Consider the following 12323-nt stretch of genomic DNA (forward strand, 5'->3'; position numbering starts at 1 on the left):
TTTTTTGATTTTTAGGTGGCTCTTTTTGGCTTATGAACAGCTTTGGAGTGCAACCAACTCCAATTTCCTTATGTGAATATCATTTCTGTGTTATTTAATAACTGAACCAAACAGTCAATAAACAGGTCTCTGCTTATAACTAAAACTGAGACTGTAATAAAGCTGTGACTCATTCATGGTGGGATTTTTAGGGGACAGATTAAGGGCACAATAAAAATGTCCTTATCCTGGGTGATATTTCTTTCGCCCAATTTATGTCCAGCTTGGACTTTCTGCAGGTCAGTGCTTTGCTCTAGAGACGTGTTTGAGCACCTCATTTCACCTGATGCTCTACTGTTCTCCAGGAGCCTTTAAAAAATGGTGAACACCTCCGGCTCTATATCTGCTTTTCCCTTGATAGTATGTATTTGCCCAGTGTGTTCTGCTTCCTTAGTTTCAAAGGCACATCAAGAAGTCAGAGGGGCAGAAAACTCCAAAAGTGGAGCTTCAGATCTCTATATATGGGGTGAAGATATTGGACCCTAAAACCAAGGTAGGTTTTCTTAAATATAAATATCTTTTAATTTTCAGTTACAGGAAGTGCTTTATGAATAAAGATAAAACCACATAGCTGATGTGATTTCATGCATGGCAACCCTAATTTAGACTTTTAAAAAAGTCACAGTAATTTATGTGATCTACCCCACTACCTTCCTCACACCTGCTCTGACAGAACAATGAAATGCAGTTTAGCAGAAAATTAAATGTGCTATCTTATCTTTCAAACATTTACTATTTAATGTCATGCCAATTAAGTGCCGTTAGCACAACTGACAGAGTTATTTCATTCCAATACTGAAATAATTGAACTAAAGTAACCAATTAGCACTTGATAAATGCAATTAGCTGTCGTGTTCAAAACAAAATAGCTCTGTTGTGAACAGTAGTAGTAAAAAAAATCATAAATGAGATCTCTCAGATGTATCTTCCAAAAACATTTAACTTTTTGTAATATTAATTACAAATTAGCTTATGAATAATAACTATTAAAACATTGTAGGGAACAAACTGACTTTTGAAACGTCTCTGACTTAAGAATACAAACAAAAGACAAAATGCCTGTTTAACCATTCCTAAGGCAAAGGTGGCAGGTTGTTAAATTGCAGAATCTTCTCACATGAGAAATCAATTCTGCTGTCATGTGTAACGTGAGATGGGTGTTGTAGATAGAATCACAGTACCTGCACATTCACGGGAAATCAGTAATAACCAAGGGCGATCGCTTCTGGGCAACGGGATCGCTTCTGGGCAGTTAATGCTCAAAGGGGAACGACGGGGAAATATCAAACACTAAGTGAATTTACAATTGCAGTATACCTCTTTAGACTTAACGCTGTAATGCTGGTCATAGTGAATGAGTGAAAGGACACGCAGTATCACATCAGCTGTAAAACAAACACTTTTCCATCAGTTTACTGTATCGATCATCATTTACAGTTCAGTAATGAATTTACTGTACAATTCACTAACCATGTTCATTGTCCATGTAAATATCTTATATTGGATATTGATTTTAGGGCTGTATATGAAAATGTATGTGATTTCAGGATATTTAAAATAAAGAATATCTCACAAATTAAACCATAAATGGATTTTGGGAGTGGGCCTAACTATGCATGATAAACTTAATTGTTGAAACATAAATGAGAAAACAGTGAGACACCAATAAGCAATAAAATTTTCCTCGAGGCTGTTTTCGATTTGTTGCTTTTTGCCTCAAAATAGGTCAGTCATACCAGTGAGCTTTTCATCTGAGTTCAACTCTCTTTCCTGTTCCAGGAGATGCAGCACAACTGCCAACTTCACAGAATGTCCTTCTGTGCAGACGACAAAACAGATAAAAGAATCTTCACCTTTATCTGCACAGAACCCGAGACGAAGAAACACCTGTGTTACGTATTTGACAGTGAAAAATGTGTAAGTAAATATGCTTGTTACATCTAACAATAGTTACATACACAAAAAACCCGATTTGCTTAATGATGGCAGTGTGTGCAAATCTCACCCAGGCGGAGGAGATCACTCTTGCTATTGGACAAGCCTTTGATCTCGCCTACAAAAAGTTCCTAGAGTCTGGTGGAAAAGATGTAGAGACAAGAAAACAGATTGGAAACCTTCAGAAACGAGTAAGATTATGTTCTTGGAATATTGCTCACATGTTCGAGATGTGAGATATGAGCCCAGAATACATTCTCACTCAAACACACTCATACCAGGGGGATTCTTCAACTATAGGCACTTTTGGCCCTGTGGAGTTTTAGAAAATAGCTTTCTTTGACTCACACTAAACACACTTTTCACTATTTATTTCATTTGTCCAACAGTAAAGATTCATCAAGAGAGTTGTTTTTTTATCTCTGAATGCAATGAAAATTCTCTCCATCTCAGTTTAATTTTATGTTTAACAGCATTCGGTGATGGAAATGGTGGTGGTGGTGGAAAAAGTATATGTATTTTTTTACATTGCTATGGTTATTGTCCAAGCAGGTATTATACAGTATACATGTATATCATGAATTATATATTTTCAAACTTTTTGCATATTTTGTCTAATTTATGGTAAAAATATTCTTGATATTTACCTTCATTTTTGTATTTTCTTCAAATATTATTTAATCTCAAGCATGCTGTCTCTGATAAACAAGAACACTTCATTAGAGCCTATATTTTTGTGTGATTTTAAAGGGGTCATATGATGCAAGTTCAAGTTTAAAGTCTCAAACCCAAAGAGATATTCTTTATAAAAGTTAAGACTCGTCCACACCCTCCAAAAAAGCCACATTTAAACACGCCTCCACATGTCTACATCACTGTGTGGGAAGATTTGAACAGTTCAACCCAAGAACAGTTTAACCCAAATAGTGTACATTGCCGTATGTGCACAAAGGCTTTTTCTATAAAGTGGGGACTATTCCAACTTTGCAAGGACATTCTGGAGCATGTGACTCGCAGTCTGTAAGTACGTTTTCATATTTAAAGAATTTGCCACTGAAGATTTAAACGCGAGTTTTGAGCAGTGAAAAGTAGTCAAGTCAAGTTTGCTTTATTGTAAATTTTTACATATGTACAGCAGACACATACAGAGAATTTAAATTGCGTTACTCTCAGACCCTTGGTGCATACAGATAACACTAACAGTGTAGCATAAAATACAGATAGATACAGAGTAGCGGTTGTTTGCCATTGCTCTAATCACAAATGCAGACATGCTTTTTTGTTTATGCGGCGCGATGTAATACGCAAGTAAAAAGACCGTATAAGTCATTATAATCAGTAATTATGTCCCCACTGGATGCAACAAATGCCTCGTTTGTAATGGGTTTTATTGGTTTTGTCTAGTCATGCTGGGACAAGGCATCACAGTATGTTAAAGGGTTAGTTCACCCAAAAATCAAATGATGTCATTAATAACTCACCCTCATGTCGTTTCAAACCCGTGAGACCTCCGTTCATTTTCGGAACACAGTTTAAGATATTTTAGATTTAGTCCGAGAGCTCTCAGTCCCTCCATTGAAACTGTGTGTATAGTATACATTCCATGTCCAAAAAGGTAAGAAAAACATCATCAAAGTAGTCCATGTGACATCAGAGGGTCAGTTAGAATTTTTTGAAGAATTGAAAATACATTTTGGTTCAAAAATAGCAAAAACTATGACTTAATACAGCAATGTCTTCTCCATCTGAACTGATTCTGTGCTAATGTTATGAGCGCGGGTAAACCGGAGGCTTGAATCAAGGGCAATCATCGCCAATGACGCCATTACGTCAAGCCCAAAAGAACCGGTGAACCGTTTTCTTCAACCGGTTTATTGAATCGAACTGTCCGAAAGAACTACTGGTGATCCGAAAACCGATGCAACCGGTTCTTCACCCGTGAACGAGTCATTATCTCGGCTCGGTGTTCATCTCTCAGTTCTCTCTTCACAGCAGTTCAGTCAGTGTACTGTTTGAGTAAATGAATTACTCCGGGATATTGGTTTGTTTGAACTCAGAAGGAGTGTCAGCCACATTAAAAAAGTTAACAGCAGGCACGTGCAGAGGGGGAGGCGTTGGGTGCTTGAGCTCCTGCTCCTTTGCCCTTTGGTGCCCAAAGTGCCCTTTTGTCAAAGCAAAATTTCCTCTATTTTTTTTTTTTTTTGTCATAACGTTTCCTTTTGTGAATACCTGCTCATGCCCAATCTAAATATTAGTAAAATTTTGAATAATAATTTAGCCGTCAATAAGATGATCCAACATGATGACCTTTGACCTGACGACGACCTCCGCATCCGACCGGGACGATTCATCACGCCGCACGCTCATTTTTTAATTGTCAGAGGATATTTTCAACACCGCGGAAGCTGTTAAGTGGAGTTTCATTCTCAGCGAAGTGATTTTGATATTTATTTACTTATTATTTTACAAGAACGACGTGATGTGAGAACAAGCAGATATGTTGTTTTTTATTGCGGTGTGTAGCCTGTAGTGTAGAGTAACGTTAGCGTGCTCTTTGAGGGAGAAACGTTTCACAGGCATCGAGGGCAGAGGCGTCATGCCCATTCAAAGATTTCTGAGCCAAGTTGATTTTAAATGCAGCTTCCAAACGACCAAAAAAAAAAAAACAGCAGTATAATATTTTTTATATATTTGATATAATCACACTGTTGTGATTAGATCGTTCAGTGCAGCATCAGCTGCTAAATTCAAATCTGTGTTTGCTGGCTGGCGCTGAGCCAGAGACGTTCGTACAACGCTTCATGATAACCAATCAGCGGTTCTGTTGCGCGCATGCAATGGCCAATCGGAGACGTGCAGAAGAGTCATCATGAAACGCGGTTTTTTTGTTCACTTGCTCGCTGACTGAATTATTTAGCGAATTCTTTCTTCAGAGAGAGAGAGAAAAAAAAAAAATTAAATCCTGATGTGCATAATGTAATGTAAAGTGCTTCAGTGATTGTAATGGTAGTTTTTGAGAGTGCCTGAACTCTGGATAGACTGAATGAAAATGTTCTTTGATAATGTAAATGTTCTTTACTCTCTGTAAAATGAAAGTGTTAAAATAAGTAACTTACAATATTGTTATTAAAATGTACATTAAATGCAAATTCAGTCGTATTAAAAATATTTTATGGCATGATATGGCACTTAAGTAAAAAGTCGGGGTTTTATGTGTAGTTAATAGATTACACTACCTTTCCATTTATTGATCAAGTAACAATCTATAAAGGTGCAAAACGCGTTTACTTAGACGTTTGAGGATCGAGATATTTCCTGATATATTAAGCATGTTTGGAATTGTTTTGAATAAAAAGGAAAATTAAATAAAACATAAGCCTATATAAGTTATACAGTGCTTTCATAGCATGACTCAGTTGTTTATTGTTTTGTATCAATATTTAAGGTGGACTTATTGATTAGGTGCAAGAATAGTAGTGATGGTTAAAATTATAGATTGATAATGAAATAGTAGATTGTGCCTTGTTCCTAGATGGACAGAGAGTGGAAAGTAATAGATCAGATGAGGAGATGGAGATAGAGGAAGAAAAAGAGGCAAATGTAGACGCACAAGTGACAGAAAGAGCAGGTAAGCAAGCCAGGAGACAGAGGCTGGTGAGAAAGAGGAAAATGTAGAGTGTTTTCTGTAGTTTTTACTATAACAGCTCTTTTTAATTATTCTATAGAACAGAAAAGAAAAAGCCATCAGGTTGGGACAATTTAAGACATTTCAGTTTCTAATCCCAGAGCTATTATTAGGTGGAATTTTTTCTTTTCCTTTTTTCCTTTTAAACTTAAAATTGTCTCTTCTAATCTTTTTCTTTTTCAAAACTGCATCACAGCATTTGCTGCCGTATCAATACATAATCATCCATATCGATACGCAAATCGGCAAGGAATGTGCTATTTAAAGCCTTGTTCCATGTGCCCCTTTTATACTTTGAGCACCTGCCCCTCCAAAGGTCTCTGCACGGCCCTGGTTAACAGCTTAAGTCATTTGTGGATTAATGTGTATTGGAGATGCGAACCGTTTAAAACGATTCAGTTCGATTTGGTGAACTGGTTCAAGAAGATCCGGTTGAATCGAATGATTTGGTCGTGAACCGGAAATCACTAAACTGCAGTGTTTTGAAATCTCACAAGAGACCCGGAAGAGAAGACAATGCTGAATAAAGTCGCAGTTTTTGCTATTTTTGGACCAAAATGTATTTTCGATGCTTCAAAAAATTCTAACTGACCCTCTGATGTCACATGGACTACTTTGATGATGTTTTTATTACCTTTCTGGACATGGACAGTATACTGTACCATGCACAGTTTCAATGGAGAGACTGAGAGCTCTGGGACTAAATCTAAAATATCTTAAACTTTGTTCCGAAGATGAATGGAGGTCTCACGGGTTTGGAACGACATGAGTTATTAATTACGTCATTTAGATTTTTGGGTGAACTAACCCTTTTATGGCGTAACATTTCCTTCACACGCTTGAGGTATTTAGCCAATCAGATCACACCTCACTTTTCAGACCAATGAGCTATGTAAAAATCACCGCATTTCAGAAAGTCAGGACATAGAGGAGCAACAATAATGTACAGTATGTGGAAAATAATGTGTTTTTGTTTGTTTGTTTTTATCACATTTTATCGCATAAAAACATTGCATTACAACAGATAAAGTTCTTTTTAGCAACATCATATGACCCCTTTAATATAATTTTCACACAGTAAATATTTTTAACTTTGAATAAAATATTTCAAATTAAATAATTATTTTTGTATTATGGATTTTAATAGTTTAAGTTAGAATGTGAGTCTGGGACAAGGGTAAAATTATATACATAAAAGTGATTTAAAAATAAATGATGAAGCAAAGTTTCCCTAAAAAGTTTCCAAGTTTTAATATCATCTTCAAGTTAAAAGCTGTTAGTTTTTATAAAAAATCAACCCCTGAGACATAAAAGTGCCTGAAGTTGAAGAAACACCCATCAGTTTGAGAGCTGATTCTTGGAAACATGTCAACAAACAACAACATGTAGGAAAGCTTGCGGTTGTTTTTAAATGATTTGTAAAGTATGAGGGAAGAATAAGAAAAACTGTGGAAAATATGGATGTGACGGTGCTTGGGGAGATATGGGGAGCAAACTTTTTGTAGACTGGTGCACACAAGGGTTTAGAAAGGGGGAAGAACTTATTATTTGGGTTGTTGTCAATAAATAGCTTTCATCTAACAAGTTTGAGTCTTGTGAACTACAAACTTTGTCACTCTGCGAATCCGCATGGCATTAGTAAATACTGAAAATATGAACATGGGAAAGAGGCCCATACCAACATAAATTACTTTTTTCAGAATAAATATCTCAGACAAAGTTGATCAACCTACTGAACACAACTGGAACTTTGCTGATTTCAGTTTTTTTTTAAGGCTATGCAGAAGAATCAGAGATTCAGCTCTGTAAATACAGTATGTACAGTATGTAAATACATTTACTGTATGCCGCATTACAATGTTTGCATAAATGCTCCTTTTCATAATTGATACTGAATGCCGCTTAAAACTCAGCTTCCTTTGAAGTGTAAATTTGGGTATTGATAGGCAAATGTAATCAGAAATTCACTGGCTCATAATCCCGTGAGCAGGCTGCGGTAGACTTGTGTAGAATGTCTTCCTGTGATTGACAAATGAAAATGTGAACCTTTTTGTGCAATGTGCTTATGTTAATCAAAGATTCAGGATTTGGAGATGGAGAACTCAAAACTGAAGAAGAAGCTTAAGGAGCTGGAGGATCAGCTGATGGATTCTCGCTGTTCGCCAGTACGTTCAGTAGGAAATGAGACTTGCTTATCATTTCAGTCGAATGCTGCTCTTTCCTGCCAATCTCAATGATTCTGGTCTCTTTCAGTTCATCAAAATGTGTTTGTTTTTCTCTTTTATCTACCCCGCCATTTGTTTTTCCCTTTTTCTCCATTCCAATCTGTCTTTTTCTCTCTCTCTGTCTCTCTCCCCAACCCCCAGTGCCCTTCTTCAGCACCTGCATGTTAATGTCTCTAATGAGCCGTACATTTTGCAGAAGCCGTCTGCCTTGTCCTGGTGTGGTGATGATGTCACATCACTGTCCAGCCTAGAGATCTCCTCTGTCACTCTAACGCCTATCAGCTCACCCGATTCCAGCCAATCAGCAAGCTTGCTCACCCAGCCTCCTGCTAAGCTCACCCACTCACAGTCCACAAGTGGTTACATCGTGCCACGACCTCGTGTAAATGTCTCGTACACAAAAAAGTACACAGTGCACTTTGCATGTGATTCAATTACAAATTTGTGTATGTGATTCAATTACAAATTTGTGTATATGGACCAATTCTCACTATTAACTAGTTGCTTATTAGCATACCTATTATTACTATATCTGCTGTTTGTTAATGCTTATAAAGCACTTATTCTGCATGACCATATTCTACATCTCTAATACCCAATACCTGAATTTAACAAGTACTTTACTAAGTGTTAATATGCACATAATGAGTAGTTTATTGAGGCAGAAGCTGTAGTTAATGGTTTGTTTATGGCCGAAAATTGGACCTTAAAATTAATTGTGACTAACTTTTTATATGTAGGCATGCATTATTCTGTTTTTTTTTTGTGTAGCAAGTTTAAAGTAGATGAATAAGTAATACTGTTTTGCAGGTGCAATATAAAAGGAACAGTTGGGCTAAAATAATCATTTAAAAAAATTACTATTTGATAACCAATTATAATTTAAAATTGTTTCCTCATCCATTTCATTCTGCCATGCATAGGATAATGTTGTTTGCTTACATAACTGCAGTGCACCCCAATCTTTCACCCGAAAATTTTAGTTCTGTCATCATTTACTCAAACTCTACTTGTTCCAAATATATAAGTTTCTTTTTTCTGTCAAACACATAAAAAATAATTCTGAAAAATGTTGGTAATCAAACAGCTGACAGTATAGCTATTGACTTAAATATGATTTTTTTGCCCCCATGCTATTAAAGTTTTTGGCTACCATCAGCTGTTTGCTTACCAAAATTCTTAAAAATATCTTATTTTGTACCCCATGGAAGAAAGAAACTTTTGAGGGTGAGTAAATGAGGATAGGTGAACTGTCCCTGTAAGAGAAGAAGAAACTAACACAAACTTCATTTGTTTCTCCCATCAACACTCTTAAAAGAAAGGCTCTTTATTGGCATCAGTGGTTCTATGAAGAACCTTGAACATCCAGGGAACCTTTCAAATGCAGAAACGTTTCTTCATAGTCAAAAAAGTTAATTCTTTCTATTTTTTTTAATGTTTTTACAAAAAAATGTTATTTTAGGATCTGTTCGCTGAAAGGTTCTTTTGGGAACCAAAAATGATTCTTCTATGTCATCACTGCAAAAACACCCTTATTGAACTTTTGTTTTTAAGAGTGAACGCAGTAAATTAAAATCGTGAAAGTTACCAAATTTTAATAGCTAGGGAAGTCTCCACCCTTTTTTTAAAAAAATCACTGTTTTCTAACAAAAAAGAAAATGTAGCCTATACATTGAATTAACAATTAAATACTTATCACACAAATGGAGTCTGATCTTACATTTGGACTGGTTTTGACGCATTTGACACATTTTATTTCTACATTACTAGGCTGGAAGCATACAAGCTAGAGCGCCCTCCACTGACATATTCGATATGGTTCCATTCACCCCCGAATCTCCAATAACGCAACGGTTGAACTGTAACGGCATCTCATCTCCTTACCTGTCTCCAAAAAATGACAGAGGTGGGGGCTCATTATTTCTGCTGTCTCACTTAGATGAATGTGTTATATTTTCAACCACCTGAATTTCCTGAAGGCAAAATCCATAATTGCTAATGTAATATGCTTTTCCATAAAAGGGTCCATTGGAGTTGAAAACAAATAAAGCCAGAGTTAAGATGTTGAATGGAGACATTTGTTAGTATGCAGTTCAGAATTTCACTGATAGGTTTTTTTTCTATGTATACATTAATTATATATTAATTTCTATTTGTATATATATAAATGTTATACATTTTCAGTTGCAAGGGGTGATCATAAACTATTGCGCATTTAATATAAGTGTCTGCTAAATGACAGATGATTTACTTGTTGATCTGGTTCTGCTGTAGATATAGACCTGTTTGGAGCAGAACCATTTGATCCATTCATTTGTGGACCAGCTGTCTTCACCCCAGATATCCAGTCCAAACTGGATGAGATGCAGGTGAGCATATTTAGTATTTTATGTTTTTTTTTTGTTTTTTTTATCTTTCATTTAGATAATCAGCAAAATTGAAGACAATGATCAATATGAGGATTACAAATATTGACAGGTAATCGATGTGGTAATAATATATATTATGTATCCCTATTTTTATTCAGTTTAATCTGTTTTCTTTTTGTAATACCATACAAGTACTAAGCATTATTGGACTGAAGCACACTCTTTATTACGACTGTACCACGGTACATGTGTATGTACTGTGTATCATAAAGTTTTCATTTTGGCTTGGACACAGTGTGCAAATTTGAATGCTAAAAATGCTGTTGTAAATAATTTTGACCCTGTTGCTCACATGCTTTGAAGTAGGATTATGACACAATTCTTGATACAGGAAAGAGAGATGCTCTCAGTAATGTGTCATAAACATACAAACAGCAGAAGCAGCCAACAGCAGATTGGCAGACAATATTATTAGATCAAAGCATGCAGTATTTGGCTGGCAGCATTCACCCCGCTATATTAAAGACCGTTTTTAATTCCGATTTCAATAATCCAGGGGATTATGGAAGTTTCAGTTTCTGAGGACATCGTACCTGTTATGAGATTATTAGAATCCGTATGTGTCAATTGCACTTCTGTGTCTGTAAACCCTGTAATCCTGAATAATTCAATTATCTTCATCTCTTCTTTCACCCTCAATGCCACCCCCAACCTCTCAGCGGCAAAGATGGTTTGTACATGTTCATTCGTGATTCACCTCACAGTGTTCCAGTGTTTTGATACGGTTTTACAAGATATACATTTCCTGTCCACATTTTCCGCACCTTTCTTTGTTCTTTCAAAGTATAATCATCAGAGGCAAAGTGCTTTGGAGAGCTATTAATTCATTGACAGGTGTTTAGTTCTGCAGATTCTGTGTGGTGCTGGTCATTGCATGCATGCCATCTCAGTGCTTTTTACAGAGTAATTGAAACATAAACTTGTTTTACACACACATATAAGCAGTACTGTGCAACTGCAAGTAGTTCAGCCCTAAGCTTATTTTTGCAATGTGCATGCAGAAACAAATGCACTATCCAGAATGAGCACTCAGAGAGACTCATTCCTATTGGCTGCATGCATTGTGGCTGCATTCATGAAAGTCAACATTTCACAACCACAGATGCAGAAGAACAGCTTTCTAAGGCTATTGAGTAGAAACAAAATAAAAATGCTGCTGGAGTTACACTGCAGGGCTGCTTACGTGTGCGATGTAAAACAGACTTTTACAATTTTAAAGATAATGTTAAATGTTTATATACTGCTAATCGCTAATCTGTTATGCATTGTGATAATGTTATATACTTTTTAAAAATTATGTTACATAAGTTGTTATGATAAGTTATTATATAGTGTGGTCTAAACCTTAATTTAGCTTCGTCAGTCAATTATCTTTATATTGAACTCACAGTTTTGTTTATTTTTTGCGTTTGTTTCGCATAGGAGGGGTTCCAAATGGGACTGACTCTAGAGGGGACGGTGTTTGCCCTGGATCAGGTGGACAGCCGATGCTGATTTTGGAAAGACGTTTTTGTATATGCTGTGATTCTTGACCACGAAACCCTCAAAAAAATGTCACATTAAATATTTGATTTTGAATTGAGTTTGAAAGAAAAGTAGCAGGAGCCTTAAGAAGGTCTGTAGATGTCATTTCTATTTTTATATGATAACATCAGCAGATTGTACAAACATTTTATGGTTTGTGTATTTTAACTTCTTAATCTTATAACAGAAATGGTTAATCTTAAGTGAAAGAAACCACTTTCTAGAATTTTCTAGAGTTTTGCCCAATATAGACTCTTTAAATTCAAAGATGGATTCATTCGAGGGCTAATAAATGCCTTGAAATCAAATCTAAAACTGGTGGGTCTTTCATATGTTCAGCAAGATCACTGCTGAGGTTTATATTTCCAGATGTCCAGATCCTTTTTATTTTCATCGATGGCTGTTTTAATATTTGTTAAATGCGTATCACTTGCTCTTTGATGGTGAATAAATGAAAACTGATAGCACACTATATTAGCTTTGTCC

General features: G+C 36.0%; 1 protein-coding gene across 2 annotated transcripts in view; it reads left to right on the forward strand.

Annotated features, from left to right (window-relative positions):
• gulp1b (GULP PTB domain containing engulfment adaptor 1b) overlaps positions 1–12309 on the forward strand; it is a 44253-nt gene extending 31944 nt beyond the window's left edge. Inside the window, exons 5-12 of one of the 2 annotated variants that reach the window (XM_052559513.1) lie at positions 434–532; positions 1819–1956; positions 2049–2165; positions 7738–7824; positions 8081–8266; positions 9655–9790; positions 10159–10253; positions 11736–12309. In XM_052559513.1, the coding sequence (XP_052415473.1) occupies positions 434–532; positions 1819–1956; positions 2049–2165; positions 7738–7824; positions 8081–8266; positions 9655–9790; positions 10159–10253; positions 11736–11807 (930 nt within the window). In that variant the 3' untranslated portion in view covers positions 11808–12309. The remainder of the gene's footprint in view (positions 1–433; positions 533–1818; positions 1957–2048; positions 2166–7737; positions 7825–8080; positions 8267–9654; positions 9791–10158; positions 10254–11735) is intronic. The other variant, XM_052559514.1, reaches the window with a different exon arrangement.
• Positions 12310–12323: the final 14 nt, after the last annotated feature.

Source organism: Carassius gibelio, chromosome B6 (genome assembly GCF_023724105.1).
Source record: "Carassius gibelio isolate Cgi1373 ecotype wild population from Czech Republic chromosome B6, carGib1.2-hapl.c, whole genome shotgun sequence".
In the NCBI taxonomy this organism is placed as follows: domain Eukaryota; kingdom Metazoa; phylum Chordata; class Actinopteri; order Cypriniformes; family Cyprinidae; genus Carassius; species Carassius gibelio.